We start from the raw sequence: 22643 nt of genomic DNA, 5'->3' as shown, positions 1-22643 counted from the left end.
CCTATCTGAGTCACTGAAGGGGAAAAGACAGTAAAAGACAGCATGTGTGTGTGTTTAAATTTCTCTTGAGTCAATGAGCAGGCCGAACATGGCATGAAAGCCATGTTGTGTTAGACTCACAGAGTTCTATTGCCTGCAGTGTTTAACTAAGTGTTCTGTCTCTTTCCTGCTGTAATTAATCAGAGAAATTGAACTTGGCCTCATCAATATTAATGCACAGTAAAACGCACATACAATACACTTCTGATCATTACAAAGGAGAAATGAGCAGTCAATCAGTCAGCAGACTGCATCGTGCAATTGTTCTGGCATACAGTTCAAAGTTTGAGATAGGTAAGAATGTTTTTTTTTTTAAATAATTATCTTATATGCTTACCACGACTACATTTATTTGAAAAAAAATGCAGTAAAATGTTGTAATATTACTACAATTTAAATAATTGTTTTTTATTTTAGTATATATATATATATATACTAGTATAGCAAAGCTGAATTTTCAGCATCATTACTCCAGTCTTCAGTGTCACATAATCCTTCAGAAATCATTCTATTCAGAAAAATTCTGATTTGCTGCTCAAGAAACATTTCTTATTACTATAGTTGAAAACAGTTGTGCTGCTTAATAGATTTGTGGAAACCATGATAATTTTGTATGATTCTTTTCAAACATTTTTAAAAATGTCTTTACTTTCACTTTTGATAAATGTAATCCATCCTTGCTGTACAAAAAGAATACATTTCTTTAAAAAATCTTACTGACCTCAAACTGAATGCTATGGTTATGTGTACCATTCAAAATACCCTTCTTCTGAATGGTAGAGTAGTTTATAATCACAAAATCTTCTAAGAATATCATAAAGAGACTTTCAGACCAATTGCTGAAACTGCCAATTTTCTCAGAGCTGAAAGATAAATAAAAGAAAGTGAGATGAGACACATTTGTTTGTCTTTAAAAATGCTAAATGTCTACATCCATCATTAGGAATGGAACATAAAATGAATAGTTGGAAAATAAAGGATTAATTCACCCAAATTTTTAATTCTAGATTTTATCATTTACTCTTTCATGATGTTCGTGACCTGTATTATTTTCTTTCTTCTGTGCAACAGAGAATAAATGTTTTGCAGAGTGACTGGCAGGTTTAAATATGAATGGGATTTAAAAGCCAATATGGAAGGGAACATTTTCAGAGAATAAGCTATGGTAAATTGTATAGACTACTTTTTTGGACCGCGGTATGGAAAAGAGCAACCTTGACATTCTCGAAAACATCTCCTTTTGTGTTCCACATTTTGGAGTAAAATCCTTCCTTTAGAGGTTAATGTATGGCCAAAGGATCTATAGAAATCCATATACTGTATATATAAAAACATTTTATTCAGTTAAATCAACACATCTTCCTGTTGGAATAAATGACAGCACATTTGCTAGTCAAAGAAAGTGTGCGTAAGAAAATGAGAGTGATAGGCAGTAAACTACGAATGCACTTCTTAAAAAAGTCCAGTTATTAGCAATCATAATGGATAACAAATAAAGGCTTTGTTCTTACCTGCAATGTCAGGTAAAAACAGGGAAGTATATCAACACAGATGGCATTTAATATTTTAGTACAGCTGCTTTTTGTATACTCGCAAATTAAGAATGAATTTGACTACAGATTCCCCTGAGTTGCTGCAACGTAACTGGAATGTATGCAAATCTGTGAAGCAAATCGGTAAACAACGGATAAGACTTATTGTGGTCTAAAAAAAGGTTATAAGGTTAAATATAGTTTTTTCCATTTATTTAGCTGTATGAGTTTCTTTTTTTTGGGGGGGGCTACGTGTGCACATACAGTGGAAAATAAAAATTTATATTTATACATTTAGAGTAACTGAAGGTGGGGTGTGTGGAAACATATTTTGTCCATTTGCCAACAGAAATATTTGCCTATACTCACAATCCTTTCTGCCCTTGAGCAACATCCCAACCACTCTCACTATGCTAAGCACAAAGATGCATAAACATGTTCCACACACTTTTGCAAGCAAATTGTAAATCACAAAAAAATAGTTCATTGCAACTAAAGCAGTTTAGCTAACAGAGTTGTTTTATTAGCAGTCATATAACAGCACTTATTAGTAAGGTAATGATGTGTTTTGAAGGAATATTTATTCACATTTGAAGGAATAATAAAAATACAAAGTAACAGAATAGAAACTCTGCACACAAAAAACATGTACAAGAAGTTTCCCGCTCCATATCCCAGACTTTAGTAGAGTCTGTTTTTCCTGTCCGCTTTTCAGCTCTTAACGGGAATGATCGGACTGAGGGTCAGGACTGTACCATCTTTTTTTGGGGATCATATATGTAGCGTTTGAAGTTTAAGTGTATGGTAACTGGCTGAGCGTCAAGCTTGGTTTCCTCAGATTTGGAGGATTCATTTTTGACCCCACCCTTCCCCTTCTTCTTAGATGAAGAGCACAGTTGCTTGGTTTCTTCTTTCAGCCCCTCTAACAGAAGAGAAAGAAAGAAAAAACAGGCATTCATGGACAAGGGGGATACAAAGATACTAGGATCCTCATGTTTTGGATGGATACATTGATCATATGACCATTAAAGTTTTAAACAGGAATTAACTGCTGCATCAATCAAAAACAAAAAAATACTGGATTGATTTATATCAGTGTTATTTTAGTTTTATTTTTTTAAAAATCAAAAAGATTGTGTTTTTGTCATATTAATATTATTTTTAAATATTGCCATTTAGGTTTAATTTATTTTTTATTTCAGTTTTAATTCATTTTCATTTTTATTTATTTCCAGTTATTAATTTTAGTGCTTCGACTTAAATGTATTTCAGTTTAATCCCAAGGCAACATTTCTAATTTTCGTTTAATTTAAGTTTTTCAACTAATATTTATATTTTATTTCAACTAACAGAAAACACTTGTAAACTCTAATTTTTTTTCAAACTAGACAAAAATTGGAGGTAAAGTACAGTGCAAAAAACTAAATATCCTTTCCAGTGTGGTTGTGGATATATTCATTCTACTAAATTCATTGGGCCTGAAGAGAGGTGTAGGGGTGTGTGTGTGTGTGTGTGTGTGTGTGTGTGTGTGTGTGTGTGTGTGTGTGTGTGTGTGTGTGTGTGTGTGTGTGTGTGTGTGTGTGTGTGTGTGTGCGCATGTATATTTGTGTGGCTGAACTACCTACGCAAGAGAGCCTTGAGGGTCAGGAAAAGGATGCAAGATTTTTTGCACATATATTTAAGATATAGCGTGCATTTTTGCTGTGTGTAACTTTATATGAGAACAGCTTTTGTGTATATGCTGTCTTGAATGAATGAATGAATGAGTGCATGAGAGTAAAAAGAATAAGTCCCCTGACAAGAAACATGGAGGATGGAGGAAAAAATTAGGGAGAGTAAATGAGAGTGTATTTGTCTTTGCTTACCTGGTATTCGGATTTTGATCTTGCCACTCTGGCCGAAGCCACCTTCAATGGACCCCGTTTCTCCCGTCGACAGCGTAACTTTTAAACCCACAAACAGCTGAAGGTTCGTCTCCTTCTTAAACAGGTTTCGACCAATCACAGTGTAGTCATCAGTCACCTGACCAAAGACAAAAACTGATTAGCTAGAGCCAGAGTACACAAGGTGCTCAAAAGACTGTAAAAAGTAAAATAAATTAATAAAATTTGTAAGAATTGTGTAGGAACAACATCAAACAATATCTGACCCAAGATATAGTGAAATCAATTATACAGTTAAATCATGTACATTATATTCTGTACATTACCATTCAAATGTCTGTGGTCGGTAAAGATTTAGTCTCTTATGCTCACCAAGGCTGCATTTAATTGATGAAAAATACAGTAAAAACTGTAATATTGTGAAATATTGTTACAATTTAAAATAACTTTTCTATTTTGAAGATATTTTAAGATGTAATTTATTCCTGAGATGGCAAAGCTGAATTTTCAGCATCATTACTCCAGTCTTCACTGTCACATGATGAAATCAGTGAAATCATTCTAACATGCTGATTTGACGCTCAAGTAATATTTATTATTATTATTATTATCAATGCTGAACAGTTGTGCTGCTTAATATTTTTGTGGAAACCAGGATTTTCAGGATTCTTTGATGAATAGAAAATTTAAAATAACAGCTTTTAGCTGTTTTAGCTTTTATCACATTATCAATATATAAATATTTGTAGTTACCCGTTCCACTGCTCCTTCTTTCTCCTTATCTTTGCTGATTTTGAGTCGAGGCAGTGCTGTCTCTGTGTAGTTTTTGTCCTCAAACCCTTCCAAAAGCTTTCCGTGAAAGGCAAGCCTGCATGTGTTACCATGGATATCTGAGTCCAGTCGTGACCCAATCACTAAGCAAAGTGGTGGACATGTGACTGGTCGTTCAAACTCAAGTAGAGCCCATTGCTGTGGTTCCTCTCTCCCTCCTTCTGCCTGACCAGTCAAATACTCATCCAGGTGGTGAAACTCCCAATCAAATGAGAAAGAGCTTGCACTTTGCTCTTGAGAGGTGGGCCTACAGTCTCCATTTTCTTTGCCAGGAAGCACTCGATTGAAGAATGAGATACGTGCCATAACGGTTTCATGTCCAACGGTGATGTGAAACTTTGAACGGCTGCTAAGTGCTCCGCGATAGTATTCAATCTTTTGGACGGATATAATAGCAGCATAAAGAGTTTGCAATGAACCTGGTGTGCATATTACACCCCGTTCTAACAGTTTGGGGTCAAACTGTGTCACACACACGCCAACCCGATCCCCTTGCATAGCATTAGGAACTGGCTTACGGAACATCTGCACAGATTTGACCTTGCGAGTTACCTAAGGAATAAAAAAAAGAGAAAGAAATAAGGAGCTGATCATGTCAATACACAATGTTGCAAAATATTTGTTCACCTATGATTGTGAAATTGATCATTTGGTAAGTCAGAGAATTTAAAAAAATATAAGAATCTTATTTAATGCAATTTGTGCAGTTTGCCCTGTATGTGTATACAGTATATACAAGTGTTCAAAGGTTTGTGGTAGGTCAGATTTTTTAACGTTTTTGAAAGAAGTCCAAGCCTGACTTATTTAATCAAAAATACAGTAAAAACAGTAATATTGTGAAATATTTTTTCTGTTGTAATATATTTTAAAATGTAATTTATTCCTGTAATGGCGAAGCAGAATTTTCAGTCTTCAGTCTTCCGTGTCACATGATCATTCAGAAATCATTCTAATATGAAACAGCAATTATTTGAAATAGAAATATTTTTAATTTCTTTCTTTCTTTAAAAAAAACCTCTCACTCATCCCAAAACTTTTGAACTGTAGTGTATGTATTGTAGTGTGTAGATAAGTACCTTTAACGCTGGAATCTCCACAGTCTCATTGACACTGAGTGACCCTTGTAAAATGGTGCCAGTAATTACTGTTCCCTGGCCACGGATGGAGAAGCAGTGATCTACAGCCATGAGGAGAGAACCTGATGGATCTCTACGAGGAAGGAAGGCCTGGGCCTTCAATAACTAAACCAATAATCAGAGACAACCTCAAAAATACAGTAATAACAAAAATACCTAAAATCACACTTTGGCTATGATGATAACATCCACTCAAGCTAGTATAAACTGGTTTGTGCTAAAAATCTATGTAATCCAGCATGATTTGACAATGTTCCAAAAAAATCTAGCATGTATCAATGGAAAAAAGGAAATCTGTTATCTGTCATCATGGTCAGTGTCACAAATGTGCATACATTTGATTTAGTTTTCTATATATATATATATCGTGAAGGATTTTTAACTTTTACAACTTTTATTTATAAAGCAATTTACAAAATGTAAAAGTGGTCTCTGACTTTTGGATTTTTAAACTGTGCTGTGACAAACACACCCACTAACTCACATCTATGAGTTCAGTTATCCCCTGTGGCTCGTCTGTATCCGCGGCCTCAGGACCACCTGGCTTTGCTGCCACAGCAATTATAGGACACTCTTTAAATCTGACAAGCAAAACATAAGTCAAGTCAGTTTTATTTGTATAGCACTTTTCACAATACACATGGTTTTTAAAGCAGATTTACATCATGATGGTAATGTTTATAATATCTTAATATCATCATGTCTTATAGTTGCATTTAGAAGAATAGAGCTGTCAAAATATATAATAAGAGTATATTGTGAAACGTGCTTAAGTTGGCAGTGTCTACCTTGTGTTCTCAAGAGTTTTGTGCATCCTCTTGGTCATTTTGTCAATAGCTGCCTGTCTCTTGTCACTAGGCAACATGTCTGTTTTGTTGAGTATGACGATCATGCGGGAGCAGGTGAGCTGACCAATCAAAAGGCACTCTGCTGTTTGTGTCTGCATACCTTTCACAACGTCAACCACCAATATCATCAGATCAATGATCTGAGCACCTGAATGCAAGTACACAGATGAGAGTAAAACATATAAGTTCAACAATGACAAACATAACAGAGTAAAGTCATCATTGCCAGAAAGAAAAAGAGACCAAAAATAAGAGAGGTAGGAGACCAGGCTATTGCCTTTCCTTTCCCTCTTTTTCTCTCCTTCTCTCTGGCACTCATTCTTTCCTGAGAGATCCCCTCTGGGGGAGAGAGGAAGTCAAGCTGGAGCCCTGAACAGCCCCCTTCCGCCTTAATCAACCACATGTGACATAAATGTGCGCACACACACACACACACACACACACACACACACACACACACACACACACACACACACACACACGTGCACAGCAATTACACTAGACTTTCCCACTTGACCACCATCAAACAAACCAAATGTGGGACAATTATAAGTTTGTGTGGGACAATGTGGGACATGTTAACAACACTAAAACATAACCTGAAACTATAATGTTTTTCAATAAAAACATTTGTATTCTGCCTTTCAGCTGATAAAAATTCTTTGTTCTTCAGTCCCTTCCAAAAAACACCATTACATCACAATGTAACATAACATGTCTTTATTTTACATGACATTTAAATTCAACTTCACTGAGCCCAAGGGCAGCAGGCATCATGCAGATCACTATTTTTGAAACAGTTCTGACCAAGTCCAACTAAAAATCCAACAAAATAAATAATGAACAAATAAAATATAAAACAACATGAAGTTAGATCATTGACAGTCTTATATATATATATATATATTAAATAAAATACTTTCATATTTTTTTAGAAAGGGTGTGAATTAAAACAACCACAGCAGGCAACACGTTGATAATTTCTGTTAAATTTTAATTTACCGAATTATCCATTTGTTTTCTGACAGAAACACATGGAACGAATCACCGCTCCACATTTTGATTGACAGCGTCACAACCTACTAGTGACGTGTTTACTCCTGTCCTTTCAACCATTGGATAGGATTTTAAAAACGGCTGTTGTATTTGTACTTCTGACGAAGCGCTGTTAAATATAGGTGAAAAACTACGCCGCAAAAATAATAAAATAAAATACTTTCTTAAAAAGGCAAAGGAACGCATGCACGTTTTCTGAATATGATCATTAAAAACCAACAGACTTTTGAAAATGAGGGACATTTTCTCACTATGCGACGTGCGGGACAAGGGGTGAAAATGCTGTGCGGTAGAACGCAAAAGCGGGACGGGTGGTCAACCTATTCCCACTACACTTGAGATCTCTTGAGTTTGTTTGGTCCCTCTAGACATTGTTTCTCCACATTATATATTATTTCATAAATCCCTCTTTTATATTACTTATGAGATGTTTCTAATGCTTATTTAATCTATGTAGATATCTCTTGATGTCTTGTCGTAACATTACAAGTCTGTCATTAAAAGCATATTTGTCTTATGATTTGAGAGCTTGTTTTAACCCTATAAAGTGTATGGTATCATTTTTGATACATTAATTTCTAGGGCCTCTAAATTACCAACATGATCATAACTTTGTTGGAAAAACGGTTGTACTATTCTACTAGATGCCTTCTGCGCTCTAATTGATAGTTCATCATTTTTTAATCAAGTAAAAGGCCTTCAGGTCGTGGTACATGTATTTTTGCTGGGAGATTTTTAAAAAGTAAAAATAAGAATAACTTTTAGATTGTTATTAATATTTCAAAACTGACATTTACTGGACTAAAGAAACTTAGTTGTACTTTATTAATCTTACATACATTTTAACATGATTTTACATACATTTTAACATGATTTTTTTTCTTTAAATTTTTTTAAATTAAGTATCAAATTTAATACAACAGGTTTTTGAGGAACATTTATTTATCTCTCAATTATCATTGTACATAATTGCATTAGGTTAAGTGTACCTATTAAGCCCACCAAAATCTAAGACTAGGTTTTTTTTTCATAGATATTGACATAGTTTATAAGAAAAATCATTTGTTAAAATGCAAGATTTATCTCTCATCTCTTCTCATCTCTCAACATCAGTATATTTATTCAGTGACAGGGAAGTATTAAAAAAATTCCTTTTGCTAATGTTTGATTAGAGCCCTGGGTGGGATGGGCCGGTGGTCTGGAGCCTTAAGTCGGCTTGACTGGAGTCGTAGCTGGAGTCAAGCTGGAAGTTTGACCGGGTGTATCTCGGGAGCCAAGCCGAGTTGGGGCTCCATACTCTGAGCTTAGGGGGGCTTCCTAGTGGGGCCCCCACACCGGGAGTCTGCAGCCTTAAGTTGGCTTGGCTCCCGAGTTACGCCTGGACAAAGGTGGAAGTTTAACCGAGTGCATCTCGGGAAAAAAGCCGAGTTGGGGCTCCGGACTCTGGGGTTTCGAATGAATAGGGGGCCCACAGGGTGACCCCTCCATGCCTGGAGTCCGGAGCCCCAATTCGGCTTAGGACCCGAGTTTTGCCCGGTCAAAGCTGGACAGGAAGTGGCGGTAACTCGGAGCCGGACGGTCCCAGGGGCTCAGGGGCTGTGGGGAATGTGGGGTCCCTCTGGGACCTCTCCATTCCCGGGAATCTCAAGCCTTAACTCGAATTGGCTCCCGAATTATGCCGGTTATACATAAATGACTTTAGGACAAAACGGGCTCTATCTCAATATAGTTGTAAAATAAGGTAGTAAGTAAGGTACCTTACCTTAAAAGGTTAGTAAGGTAAAAGGACACAAAGAAATGTTATCATTAAACACTTTCAGAAAATGTATCAAACTTTGCAATTAGAGGGATTCCTCATTGAAACACATAAGGTGGGCTTAAATGGTTCCACAGTGAATAATGGTGAAAAGAAGACGTTTTCCTGTTTTAATGTTTTCCTTTAAAAATGTAAATTAGGTTTACAAATACATGCATGGAGCTTAAATATACTGTGGACTAAGTATCATAGTAATTTTCATTGTGCCCACATTGAGAAATGTTACGTTTTTTTTCATTCAAGGTCAGCTTGTGTTGGCTATATTTTGCATTCGTTTTGTGGCACTGTACCATTTAAGCCCATCTTTTAAAAAAAAGTTAATTTATGAAAATAATCTTCTCTACAGAACAGTTTATGATGTACACTGAACAAAATTCTAAACGCAACACTTTTGTTTTTGCCTCCGTTTTTCATGAACTGAACTCAAAGATCTAAAACTTTTTTAATGTACACATACACAAAAGGCCTCTTTCCTTAAAATATTGTTCACAAATCTGTCTAAATCTGTGTTAGTGAGCACTTCTCCTTTGCCGAGATAATCCATCCACCTCACAGGTGTGGCATATCAAGATGCTGATTAGACGGGTGTGTCTAATATAACCAAAGAATAATAACCAAAGAATTTCTGCACAAACTGTCAGAAATTGTATCGGGGAAGCTCATCTGCATGCTCGTCGTCCTCATCGGGGTCTTGACCTGACTGCAGTTCGTCGCCGTAACCGAATTGAGTGGGTAAATGCTCACATTCGATGGCGTCTAGCACTTTGAAGAGGTGTTCTCTTCACGGATGAATCCCAGTTTTCACTGTACAGGGCAGATGGCAGACAGTGTGTATGGTGTCATGTGGGTGAGCGGTTTGCTGATGTCGAGTGGCCCATGGTGGCGGTGGGGTTATGGTATGGGCAGGCATATGTTATGGACAACGAACACAGATGCATTTTATTGATGGCATTTTGAATGCACAGAGATAGCGTGACGAGATCCTGAAGCCCATTGTTGTGCCATTCATCCACGACCATCAACTCATGTTGCAGCATGATAATGCACAGCCCCATGTTGCAAGGATCTGTACACAATTCCAGGAAGCTGAAAACATCTCAGTTCTTGCATAGCCAGCATACTCACCGGACATGTCACCCATTGAGCATGTTTGGGATGCTCTGGATTGGCGTATACAACAGTGTGTTCCAGGTCCTGCCAATATCCAGCAACTTCGCACAGCCATTGAAGAGGAGTGGACCAACATTCCACAGGCCACAATCAACAACCTGATCAACTCTTTGCGAAGGAGATGTGTTGCACTGCGTGAGGCAAATGGTGGATGGTGGTCACACCAGATACTGACTGGTTTTCGGACCCCCCCCCCTATACATTTTAGAGTGGTCTTTTATTCTGGCCAGCCTAAGGCACACCTGTGCAGCAATCATGCCGTCTAATCAGCATCTTGATATGCCACACCTGTGAGGTGGATGGATTATCTTGGCAAAGGAGAAGTGCTCACTATCACAGATTTAGACAGATTTGTAAACAATATTTGAGAGAAATAGGCCTTTTGTGTACATAGAAAAAGTCTTAGATCTTTGAGTTCAGCTCATGAAAAATGGGGGCAAAAACAAAAGTGTTGCGTTCATAATTTTGTAAATTTATGTAAAATGAATCACAAAACATTTATTGTTTGCAGTTCACATGCTTAATTCTTTGTCAGTCTAGCCTTTCTGTAAGGCTAATGGTTTGACCTATAGATTAGCTTTGAACACAAGCTAATTAAACTCATCTTTCCATTTAAAGGAAAAGGATATAAAATGATAAAGTACTATTTGTTTATACACAAAAAACAATACATTTATCTCTTATTTGACATAATATCAATGTAGTTACCAAAGAAATGGCTGTAATTTGCAGAAATTTGTTGATTTCTGAAGGGTCCCGAAACACTAAAGTTTTGGGGTGAGTTTGTGTGTGGTCCCCTGAGACAGCATGCACATGGGTGGGGCTAACTCAACATTCCCAAATGTGATTGGTATGCAATAAAAAATGCCAGGGAAGTAACAAATCACTGGATTGGTTAAAATAATGAGCAGCATAAAATATTATTTTCTCTCTTTTTTTTATTTATTTGACTTCAGAGTTGAAAGTGGGCTTAAAGGGTACATGGGCTTAATGGGTAGACTTAGCCTATGTGTTGGTACCCCACAATTAAAACTACAGAGCTTTGATCATAAAACTAAGCATCAAAACTAAGATATCATCTTACTTACACATATGATTGGGAGAGATAGTGTTAAATGACATTTATATGCAAGTACTGTTATATTTATTTATATGTAGTCTGGTGTAAATTGCATTGATTTACATTACAAGTTACCCAAATGTATTCTTACTTTACATATAAATGACAACATCTGCAATCTGCACCAATTTACAAATTTTTGCTCAGTTTGGGCCTCATCCTCCTCAAGTATGAACTACATATTCTCACTATACCATTAAAGATGTATCAAATATGACACACAACATATTTAGTTTTCTTTTATATATTTTTTTTTCTAAATGGTCAATAAATTGTTCTATTTAAAATTGATTTTACTGATTTATTGTTATATGTCAGTCTCAGGGTTAATATGATCTCTTCAAAATAATACACATACACCGCCTACTGGTCAAAAGTGGTAGTGCTGACCAAGTTTAAAATGCCCTGACAGGTTGCTTTTCTTCTACTAATTATATTCATACTAGAAATTAAAAGATGTGTGGTGCATTGCTTTGTTTAGCATAATCCATGACTTACATATTGATCCACGCATACTTGTAAACATGCAGTTTGGTATTGTGGGTTTAATTAGTGTAACGTTAACCCTCGTCCAACTAATATAAACCAAGCCATTTTATCCACTTACCCCCGATGATAGTGCGTATGAGGGAGGCATGTCCTGGGCAGTCCACCAGTGTGAACTGCAGACTGTCGTATAGTCTGTCCCCGCAGGACTCTCTCAGGTGCTCCGGTAAGGGCACCGTAAAAGCACTAAAGCCGAGATCCAGCGTGATGCCGCGCTCTTTGGACTGGGGGTTCTTGTCGAAGGCAGCTGTGGATGCGGTGCTGCTCAGCGCCCGGGCGAGAGAGGTTTTTCCGCTGTCCACATGGCCGAGGACACCGACGTTAAAGTTGAGCGTTTTAGGAAGACTGGAATCGGCCATTACTGGAATTGTTGGGTAACAGAGACTGAATGCGCAGACTTTGAACTGCTGACTGCAATGCTGTTGGTTCAACCTAACTAGCTCAATGTTAAACTGTCAGTAAACCAAATTTATCTAATTTGGTGGAATTTAATAATATTCACGTATTAGTTCTGATATGAGAGATTAAATTACATGCTAAGTACATTACTGCATTCAGCAAACTTTCTGAAATTTGACATTTGTTCTTCCTGCGCTACCAAAAAACAATCTCTGACAAAACAGTTCAGCTCATATGGAACACTCGGTTCCACTTCACAGTATTATTATTTAGAAAAGAAACATACCTCGTGGATCAAATTATTTATAAACTAGTAAAATGGTTTGAATTATTTAAAACATGTTTAACATATAATTAGGAGTTTATTTACACTTCATACAGAAAAATAGATTTGTGGAACCTACAGCGGTTATCTTTGTTCCAGTACAACATTTCAAATGCAGCACAAACTGAAAATAGGGGCGTGTTCGCAGTGATCATACAGACATTAGCGTCATCCAATGATCAAGCAGAGATTCCACAAATTCACCAATCGAAACAAAGAACGACTAAAAACCGTTTCAGGGGCGGTACTTCCTCAAATCGCCTTGGTTACCCACATGGAAACGCGGGTATCTTGTGTTTGATTTCAACGGCCTTTCATGAGATAGGCTTGAAGTTGTTTTACTCACATTTTAGAGCGTTTAATTGACTAGTAAGAAACATGAAGATCGAAGAGGTGAAAAGCACAACGAAGACGCAGCGCATCGCATCTCACAGCCATGTGAAGGGTCTCGGGCTGGATGAGGCCGGTAACGCTAAACAGTCCGCGTCCGGACTAGTGGGGCAAGAAACAGCTAGAGAGGTAACCTACAGATCAATTTCAGCATTTTCCAATTTGCGAATGGGGGAATCAGTACATTTGATTACGCTGATTAATGAATTTGATAATTTGTATTTAACTGATTATTTGTAAAGAACGAAAACAAAATATCTGATACATGGTAACGTTATGTGTCCGGAGGAGCCATATAAAATGCATATGCATATTTCACATTCACTAAGATTATATTGTTGTGATCATAACAGATTCTGGAGATTATTAAAATTTGTAACAATGTCCTGCCATTTAGTCACTTGACATTGAAAATGTATAAACGACATCCTGTTTCTTAAAACAAAAAGGCTAATTCTTACATTTTTATTAGGCTTGTGGCATTATTGTAGAGCTGATTCGTTCCAAAAAGATGGCTGGCAGAGCCATTTTGCTAGCAGGACCACCTGGAACAGGCAAGGTAAGGACTGAGAGCTTCACAGCTGTTGAATGTGAAAGTGTTTATGGATTATTCATTTTATTAATGTACCCCACAGACTGCCCTAGCATTGGCCATGGCACAGGAACTGGGAAATAAAGTGCCATTCTGTCCTATGGTGGGCAGTGAAGTGTATTCATCCGAAATCAAGAAGACTGAAGTGCTGATGGAGAACTTCAGAAGAGCCATAGGTGAGATCTATAGGATCTTGCAAAGAACCTATCTTTGTCTACTTCAAGAGTAGAAAACATACCTGTGTACCATTACCTGTAAAAACATCATAGAATACACTAATTAATTTCTTTTAGGAGATACTTTTAGTAGTAAAGGTAAAATGTGTTTAAAAAAAACAGTGAAGTGCATTAAAATATATTTTAACTTGTTAGTAACTCTTCACACACACTTGCTGTTTCCATACTATGTTGCAAAATTAACTTATGTGCATAATTGGAATATCGCATAAAATATTTGTGAATAAAGCACTGTTTCCATCCTATGTGTTCAAGAGAACAAACATTTCAATTCCTGAGAAATTGGTGCAAAATATCTAATAAAAATGGAAGTTGCTGCAAAGCCACCGTGGCTTTTTTATCCTACATCATAAATGACTTGACGCACAATAGCCGATAGTACATGTCACTATGCGTATTGGCACATCCGGTCTTCATTGGCATGTGCCAGTGGATAGTGGCATTAGTCACTGACATTATCGCGACACAATGACATGACACCTGACTGACACCGAGTCGCGGAACATGTCACTGTATGTTGTGACACCTCCAGTAGTGACTGACATATTACTGTCAATAATAATGTCAATTACTGACTTAATTATGACACAAAATCCTAAATAAATAGCCTAATTTTGTGATATTTTAAATATCAATTAAACGCATTAAAGTCAGTAATATTTTTTCAAACTTGTTATTTGTGTCACGTCTTTATTTGATTGGTATGTGCCACTGAATGTTTTGTAATACCAGTGCTACTTTATGTTGTTTATCTCGCAAAGTCTCAAACTGCCCATTCTAGGAAAGACACGAAATAAATCTATCATGGGTCACTACTAATAACGTATTAACAGTCACGCACGTCCGTTACTGTAAACCTTTTATTTTTGCGTGATGATGCACGCCAGTAGGTGTCAGTATAAGAGAGTGTAACACTGGCCAGCGCAAGATTCTCATCTGTGGCTTTAATATTTTTTTTATTGAGTTATGTATAATAATGTTGTACACATCAGGGATGTTATAAATCATATGTTTGACAGTATAAAGCAAATTGTTATGCAAGTGGCACATGACGCAATCCATTGGCACATCACAAGTTTTAGTGACACATGCCAATATCCACTGGCACTCCATAAACTTATTTTTGAAATATTAAAGGTACTGAGAAAGTTCCTGCGTGACCGAAACGTTTGTTGAATTTTTAAAATGCACGGAGCACTTTTTTGCACTTGTATAAATAAAGAAGATTGCTAGTAGCTCTGAAAATCCTTTTCTGATACATAGCCTAACAAATGATTTTTAATAATTGATTTTTTTTTATATACTTATTGGAAGGACTTTAAATATTAAAGCCACAGATGAGAATCTTGCGCTGGCCAGTGTTACACTCAATTATACTGACACCTACTGGCGTGCGTCCGTGCAGCAGCACGTTTGAAAAAATATTACATACTTAAATGCGTTTAATTGATATTTAAAAATATCACAAAATTAGGCTATTTATTTAGGATTTCGTGTCAGAATTATAGGTGCTCGATTACTCTGTCAGTCACTACTGGAGATGTCACAACATACAGTGACATGTTCCGCGACTCGGTGTCAGTCAGGTGTCATGTCAGTGTCAGTGTGTCGCGATAATGTCAGTGACACATGCCACTATCCACTGGCACATGTCAATGAAGACCGGATGTGCCAATAGGCATAGTGACGTGCCATTGGCTTCTGTGAGTCAGATGCCATGTCACTTCATGTTAATACTGCTACTGGTGATGTTTGTAAATGCAATCATGTGATACAATTCTGGGAGGCCATTTTTGGCACAGGCATTTCATAATAACTAAAACAATATTTGAGATGCTGTGCAATGAAACTGATCCGCTGGTGGTCCAGTTATCTGATTGCATCCTCAGTTGAGGCAAAGTTTCATGATTTTTTTTTGTTGCTCATTGAAGCATTTATTCAATAAATGTGTTTCCATCGTAGTTTATGGACGTGTCTTCTTAGCGAATAAAAAATTGAGTTGAGTGAATACGTTTTTTTATGCACATTTGTTTTAATTCATGCACATCTTTGGTATCTTTGTTTCCATCCAGAGTTTTTTTTAATGCGATATCCCAAAATTCACATAAAAATAGATGGATGGAATGGAAACAGGGTTGCTATAGTCTGATATTAGACCGACAGTATGCGTCTGAAACAATGTGGACTGTGATCTAGTAAGATAGGCATGCATGCACACACACATTATTACAACGTTGACAGAAATATACTGGCATGGGCAGGTGAATAGACTCAAGTATTTAATATAACAAATTCTGTTGGCTGTTAAGAATGTATTGATAGATCCACTAGTAATTAGTTAGCATTGTTTACATGTTCTGCTCTTTTTTGTATTTAAATTTCTTATTTTGTTTGTGCATTCAGGTCTGCGTATCAAGGAGACTAAAGAGGTGTATGAAGGAGAGGTCACTGAACTGACTCCCTGTGAGACGGAGAACCCAATGGGGGGCTATGGCAAAACTATCAGTCATGTCATTATTGGTTTAAAGACGGCAAAGGGCACCAAACAGTTGAAGGTAAGGAAGTGAAAGAGTGCTGCTTTCATGTAAAAAATGCAGCATCTGTTTTACATCTGTTTAAAGTTATATCTCATTGCGTTTGATATGCTTATGCAGCTGGATCCCAGTATCTATGAAAGTCTGCAGAAGGAGAGAGTGGAGGTCGGTGATGTTATCTACATCGAGGCTAACAGTGGGGCAGTCAAGGTATGGACGGATTTGCATAGCCATTCTCTCTCCTGCCTATATCTGCACATGGCATGTTGAAGTAATCTTTTGTCAGTGCAGGTGGGCAGGTATTCTGGCAGCAGTATAAAAGACAAGAATGTCTTACATATTTGTGAAAGAAAGTAATACTTTTATTCAGCAAGGATGCATTAAAGAGATCAAAAGTGACTATCAAAAGTTTAGATTTTTATAATGTAAAATCTGTTCTTTTGAACTTTCTATTCACCAAAGATTCCTGAAAAAATGATCACAGTTTCCACAAAAACATTAAGCAGCACAACCGTTTGCAAATAATAATATAAAAAGTTTCTTGAGCACCAAATCAGCATAATAGAATGATTTCTGAAGGATCATGTGACACTGAAGACTGGAGTAATGATGCTGAAAGTTCAGCTTTGTCATCATATATTACATTTTAAGATATATTAAAATAGAAAATATATATTACTTTATAATAATATTTCACAATTTTTATATATATATATATTTATTTATATTTAATGAAATTACACATTAAATAAATTTTAATACACTTCCCTTGTAAATAATTGACACGCATCTCTCAAGGCTCTTGAGTTTATTCCTGTTTTTGGTTTGCAGAGACAAGGGCGATGTGACACGTTTGCAACAGAGTTTGATTTGGAGGCGGAAGAGTATGTACCGCTACCGAAAGGCGATGTACACAAGAAGAAAGAGATCATTCAGGATGTTACACTTCATGACCTGGATGTTGCTAATGCAAGACCTCAGGTACGTCCACACAAACATCATGTTATCCAGCTTTTTAAGTGGATCGCCATGATTCTAATAATATCAGTGTATTGTGTTTTCTAGGGAGGCCAGGACTTACTTTCTATGATGGGTCAACTGATGAAACCCAAAAAGACAGAAATCACTGGTAACATGGTTAATATTTTTATATACTGATAATCCTAGTAGGATTTTTAATGAGGCCATGTTTAACCATTTCTTTGTGTTTGTGTGTTCTGTATACAGATAAGCTGCGAGCAGAGATCAATAAGGTTGTGAATAAATACATTGAACAGGGTGTGGCTGAGCTGGTTCCTGGTGTTCTGTTTATTGATGAAGTTCACATGCTGGACATTGAGTGTTTTACCTACCTGCACCGAGCCCTGGAGAGCTCCATCGCTCCCATCGTAGTGTTTGCATCCAATCGAGGAAACTGCCTTATCAGGTGGGTTTTTGGCGGGAAACGTAGGTTATATTTAAAGTAAAATAGCTTTGTCACAGTTTTGTAAAATTGTAGGATATTTATTTAGGTAACACTTTTACAATAAAGTTCAATTACTTAAAATGCCCCATTATGCTTGTTTGAATATTACCTTATTCATTTGGTAATTAACACATTTGACCACATGAGCGTTTGCTATCCGGTCAAAAATGCGTTTTCGGCTACCTCTGGAAGTGGACGAACTCAAAATGTTTTAGATCCCGCTTACACCTGTATTTAGCGTCGTCCACTTTTGATCCGATCGACCAAAACACATCTTAATACCAGGTGTAAACAGGGCCTTTGAAAAATGAGGTGATAAGACGGGAACTTTAACATTAATTAATGCATTAGGTATCATGAAATAATAATGAACATACATTTATGAATTATTTATTTTAGGTTAATATTTATTTTGTAACATTTTACAATAATGTTCCATTGCTTAACACAAGTTAATACATTACCTAATATTAACTAACAAAAAACAATACATTTGTTTCAGTATTTATTCATATTTATTAATGATTTAGTTAATAATAAAACAGCGTTCATGTTAGCTCAGGTCTGTTAATAAATACAGAACAGATTTTAATATATTAGTCAATGTTGAAATTAATATAAACTAAAATGCTTTAAAAGTATTTTTCATTGTTACTTTTTGTAAAGTGCTGCAGTTTATTTATAAATATATTGTTCATTGTCATTTCATCTTTATTCATAATACATTAATGTTAACTTGTAGAACTCATTAAAAATATATTACTATATGTAGATATTAACATAGATGACTGTTGTTAAATGTTTATTTATTAATGTTAACAAACTTAAGCATATCTGATTATATTTGAATAAACCTTAACAATTTTGGAATTAATTTGATTTGCAGTTTGCTGTGACCAACTGTTAGAACGATGCATTTGATTGGTTATGGAGTTGATTGATAAGTTTACAGATATGCATAATTCTGTTTTAGGGGGACAGAGGACATCAGCTCTCCGCACGGAATTCCACTGGATCTGCTGGATCGAGTCATGATTATCAGAACTATGCTGTACACTCCTCAAGAAATGAAACAGGTGTGCATACACATTTTGGTCAAAATAAGCTCTTTAAAAACAAAGACATATAAAAAATGAAGTATACATTACTCGTTTTTGTTTATTTTGCATGTTTCTATAGATCATAAAGATCCGAGCTCAGACAGAGGGTCTCAACATCAGCGAGGATTCTTTATCTCACCTTGGAGAGATCGGTACTAAGACTACACTCAGGTAATACTTGTTACTACAAGAACATACACACCACTCATAACATTATATCCTACAAATATAGATTTGATTGAACTGTCATATTTACTTGTGCCTTGCTACCTGCATTCTCACTTATTCATTATTATGAATTTATAATTTACACAATTTGATTATGTAATGTTGGCTAACGTGTGTGTCTTTGTGTATATGATACGCAGATATGCAGTGCAGCTGCTGACACCTGCCAATCTGTTGGCACGAGTTCAGGGGAGGGAAGTAGTAGAAAAAGAACATGTGGAAGAAATTAATGAACTCTTCTATGATGCAAAGTCCTCTGCAAAGATCCTACAAGATCAGCACACCAAGTTTATGAAATAACTCTCTCTCGCTTTCTCTGTACGCCCTGCTATAGTTTGCTTTACTGGTTGATTATTTCACATTTGTCATGATATTATAACAGTATGACAGATGTACCAAGCCATGGCTTGATGTACCATGGCTACTGTATTTTTTACCTAATTGTGTCATTTGCTGTTAGTCCCAAATATCAAATGAGAACAGGAAAGAAAACAGTCTCTTCGCTAATAACATGCTTTCAACCGGATTTTATCCCCCACTTTTGTTAGGATAAGTTCTCCATTGTCCTTGTTTTGTTTTGAAAATAAATATTTGTGAAAATGTGAAATATAAATGGGTTTGAATTGAATTTGTTTTATTATGACATTTAATTTCCACACAAAATCAAACATTCAACTTATTTTTAATATAAAACTAAACCAACAAACAATATTTTTTACCAAAATAAATTGGTAGTATGTCTGACTCCATTTAGATAAAAGTTAAGGGGTTTTGGTTGGAGAAAAACAATAGAAAAATACATTTTATGGTGTTCTTCAGATCAGACCTTGCATGCGGTCTCAAGCCTACTAATATTGTTTAGCTGTACTGTTGTGACATAACTGACATGTTAGTTAAATAACTTCAAATAGAATCTATTGTTATTTCAATGTTAATGCTTTAGATTCATTTAGAAATGCACCTTAACATGTTTTTAGCTGTAGGATTCAGTGATATAAAATTGGGCGTATGGTCCCACAGTGTTATTTTTTCCTGCTGGGTTTGTTAAAGGCAGTCTCAGATCCTGAGCGAGCTTTGCTGAAGACTGATGGCGCGACCTTCCCAGCTTGTTCTAACAAAGATATAAAGAGACAGATACTCAGAATACACAATAATACAAACTACATACAACATCATACACATCTGAATTTCAGTTACCTCACTACACAGTGTTCCATTTATGTAAAATATACATGTTTGAACTCTGAACACAAACCAAATTTAACTAAGAAGTGAATAAAATATTAAATATATAGTGTAAAATACGAACTTCACATGTAAAGAATCAAAGTTTTTAGTACATTGTGTTTATACACAATCTTTGGTAACACTTTACAAATATGTTAATTTGTGAACATTCAACGTTGGAACATTAGTTAATATGAACTAATAACAATAAACAATACTTTTAAAGCATTTATTAATTTTAGTTCATGTTCAGTTCAACATTTACTTATACATTATTAAAATCCAAGGTTGTTAATATTTAATTTGACCTGAGCTAACACAAACTTACAGTTGTGTTGTAATTAACTAATGTTAACAATGCTTAATAAAAAGTGTTATAAAAGTGCTTATCGTTAGTTAATGCATTAACTAATTGGACCTTTTTGTGAAGTCTTACCCAATCTTTTAAGTCTTCAATAATGTCACACTGGCAACATTTTCATATTCAAGGTAACATATTGATAGTCTGTTTCTACAATAGAGATAAATTAATACATTGTAAAATGTTACATCTGGAATCTTAAAGTCGAGATTATAAAAAGCAAATAAAAATGCAAGGACTATCTTCAGGAATAAAAGTCAGAAAAACAAATTAGTCAATTTAAACACATAAGACACAATAAACACTGCACAACAAGAGTGACTAGCGGAGTGTCCTCTCTTTGTGTTTGTGTTCTGACTTCCAACTATATATGGAGTGGAAAAACTATAAAATGCACGCACACACACTCTCATACACAGCTCTTTTTTATCCTCTTGGCCAAAAATAAAACAAATAGGGACACTAGGATTCGGTCACATTTCATCACACTACGTTCCAACTGAATTGTTACAGTTTCTGCTGATCTAACAGTTGCTACTCGACTCACCGCATTCCTTCATCACCTCAAAGGTCTTGCTCTTCACCTCTGTTCCAAATGCTAGTTTATCCCTGGCTCCAATCAAATCCTCCGATTTCACCTCAGGCCTCTTAACTTCCTCTTCCTCACCCTGCTGAAGAGAAACAGAAAATGAATCATAAGCAAAAAGATATTCATTTCTTCTCATTGTCTCTTCTTTCTCTTACTTGAGACATGGTCAACTCTCAAAATCAGTTGTGATGTATTAAAGTCTTGCTTAAGTTTCTCTGTTTTATACTTGTTGGATATGCATTTATACACACACGTTCACACACACACACACACCCACACACAACCTTCCCTTGCCGAGTCCAATCCCAAATGGACCATAATTCCTTTGGCCAAAGCATGAGTCACACGGTTCCTCCTCCCATGTAATCAGTCACTGTTCTTGGGATAAACAAACACATGGTTATTTAAAGATGACATCTTCAGTACTTCGATTAGTTCCACCAGCTCAGAAATGAAAACAGTTTATGGTTTGTGTCTTGTATCTGCTTTATTGCTCATGTTGGAGTGCATTTTGCCTTCCACTTTTCAAGTGTTTATTTGTACACTGTTGTGTTTGGTGTTTTGAGGGTTGCTAAGTGCTTGTTTGGGAATGCTAATTTGGCTCTCTTGCGTATTCCATTAGAATGACATACTTTTCAAGGAGAGGTAATTAGGATTTACTTTTAATGTCCTGCCATTGTTTAGTCTATATACCTACAGCTGTCCTAATGTTTGAACTTTCTTAGTTTTCACTGGTTTGTAAACCATTCAAACAGCATCATTCCTCCAGTCTTCAGTGTCAAATGATCCTTCAGAAATCATTCTAATAGCCTATGCTGATTTAGTTTTCAAAAAACATTTCTTACTATTATCAATGTCGAAAACATTTGTGCTGATTAATGTTTTTGTAGAAACTGTAATACCTTTTCCCCCCCAGGATTCAAAAGTTCAAAAGAACATTATTTCAATAGAAATCTTTTCTAATAATGTAAAAATATTTACTGTCACATCTGATTTTTTAATGAGTAACATTACGATGAGTTTTCATTTTGTTAAAATTAGTTAACTATATTAGTTAACATTAACTAACAATGAATACTTTGAGGATAGTTCAATGGTAATTTTAACACGTACTAATACATTTTTAAAATTAAGTTGTATTTGTTAACATTAATTAATACACTGTGAACTAACACGAACAATTATATTTTTACTAACATTAACGAAGATTAATAAACACT

At 35.8% G+C, this 22643-nt stretch overlaps 3 protein-coding genes across 5 annotated transcripts; 1 reads left to right on the top strand and 2 right to left on the bottom strand.

Moving 5' to 3' along the window:
* Positions 1-2072: 2072 nt before the first annotated feature.
* eefsec (eukaryotic elongation factor, selenocysteine-tRNA-specific) lies at positions 2073-12612 on the bottom strand. Its single transcript, XM_077198237.1, has 7 exons — positions 12039-12612; positions 6210-6417; positions 5906-6002; positions 5362-5526; positions 4208-4837; positions 3437-3593; positions 2073-2493 (listed from the first exon to the last, which is right to left on the bottom strand). Exons 1-7 carry the CDS (start codon positions 12334-12336, stop codon positions 2315-2317), a joined length of 1734 nt encoding a protein of 577 aa, XP_077054352.1. The 5' UTR covers positions 12337-12612; the 3' UTR covers positions 2073-2314.
* Positions 12555-19859, top strand: ruvbl1 (RuvB-like AAA ATPase 1). The gene is made up of 11 exons (XM_077198240.1): positions 12555-13220; positions 13564-13650; positions 13727-13859; positions 16323-16474; positions 16574-16663; positions 17285-17434; positions 17519-17582; positions 17681-17879; positions 18892-18994; positions 19098-19189; positions 19387-19859. Exons 1-11 carry the CDS (start codon positions 13080-13082, stop codon positions 19544-19546), a joined length of 1371 nt encoding a protein of 456 aa, XP_077054355.1. The 5' UTR covers positions 12555-13079; the 3' UTR covers positions 19547-19859.
* Positions 19860-21802, bottom strand: mustn1a (musculoskeletal, embryonic nuclear protein 1a). 3 transcript variants are annotated; one of them, XM_077198244.1, is made up of 3 exons: positions 21579-21736; positions 21382-21505; positions 19860-20357 (listed from the first exon to the last, which is right to left on the bottom strand). In XM_077198244.1, exons 1-3 carry the CDS (start codon positions 21585-21587, stop codon positions 20269-20271), a joined length of 222 nt encoding a protein of 73 aa, XP_077054359.1. In that variant the 5' UTR covers positions 21588-21736; the 3' UTR covers positions 19860-20268. The 3 variants fall into 3 exon arrangements, with proteins under 3 accessions (XP_077054359.1, XP_077054358.1, XP_077054360.1); XM_077198243.1 differs by having other exon boundaries at positions 20123-20357; positions 21382-21502; positions 21708-21802; XM_077198245.1 differs by having other exon boundaries at positions 20123-20357; positions 21382-21502; positions 21579-21705.
* Positions 21803-22643: the final 841 nt, after the last annotated feature.

The sequence above is a fragment of the Siphateles boraxobius genome, unplaced genomic scaffold, assembly GCF_051911475.1.
Source record: "Siphateles boraxobius isolate OS27281-9 unplaced genomic scaffold, OSU_SipBor_1 41, whole genome shotgun sequence".
NCBI lineage: Eukaryota > Metazoa > Chordata > Actinopteri > Cypriniformes > Leuciscidae > Siphateles > Siphateles boraxobius.
This window is presented reverse-complemented; position numbering and strand designations above follow the sequence as displayed.

Bases quoted from the DNA above. Each gene is read 5' to 3' on its own strand.
- eefsec (XM_077198237.1), bottom strand. From the start codon at position 12,336: ATGGCCGATTCCAGTCTTCCTAAAACGCTCAACTTTAACGTCGGTGTC. The intron at 6,003-6,209 runs GTAGACACTGCC...TTTGCTTGTCAG, and splicing joins AAAACTCTTGAGAACACAAG to ATTTAAAGAGTGTCCTATAA. The intron at 5,527-5,905 runs GTGAGTTAGTGG...TTATTGGTTTAG, and splicing joins GGATAACTGAACTCATAGAT to TTATTGAAGGCCCAGGCCTT.
- mustn1a (XM_077198243.1), bottom strand. From the start codon at position 21,761: ATGCTTTGGCCAAAGGAATTATGGTCCATTTGGGATTGGACTCGGCAA. The intron at 21,503-21,707 runs GTTGTGTGTGGG...TCTCTTCAGCAG, and splicing joins ATTGGACTCGGCAAGGGAAG to GGTGAGGAAGAGGAAGTTAA. The intron at 20,358-21,381 runs GTGAGTCGAGTA...TATCTTTGTTAG, and splicing joins TGAGGTGATGAAGGAATGCG to AACAAGCTGGGAAGGTCGCG.
- ruvbl1 (XM_077198240.1), top strand. From the start codon at position 13,080: ATGAAGATCGAAGAGGTGAAAAGCACAACGAAGACGCAGCGCATCGCA. The intron at 13,221-13,563 runs GTAACCTACAGA...CATTTTTATTAG, and splicing joins GGCAAGAAACAGCTAGAGAG to GCTTGTGGCATTATTGTAGA. The intron at 13,860-16,322 runs GTGAGATCTATA...TTGTGCATTCAG, and splicing joins GAACTTCAGAAGAGCCATAG to GTCTGCGTATCAAGGAGACT.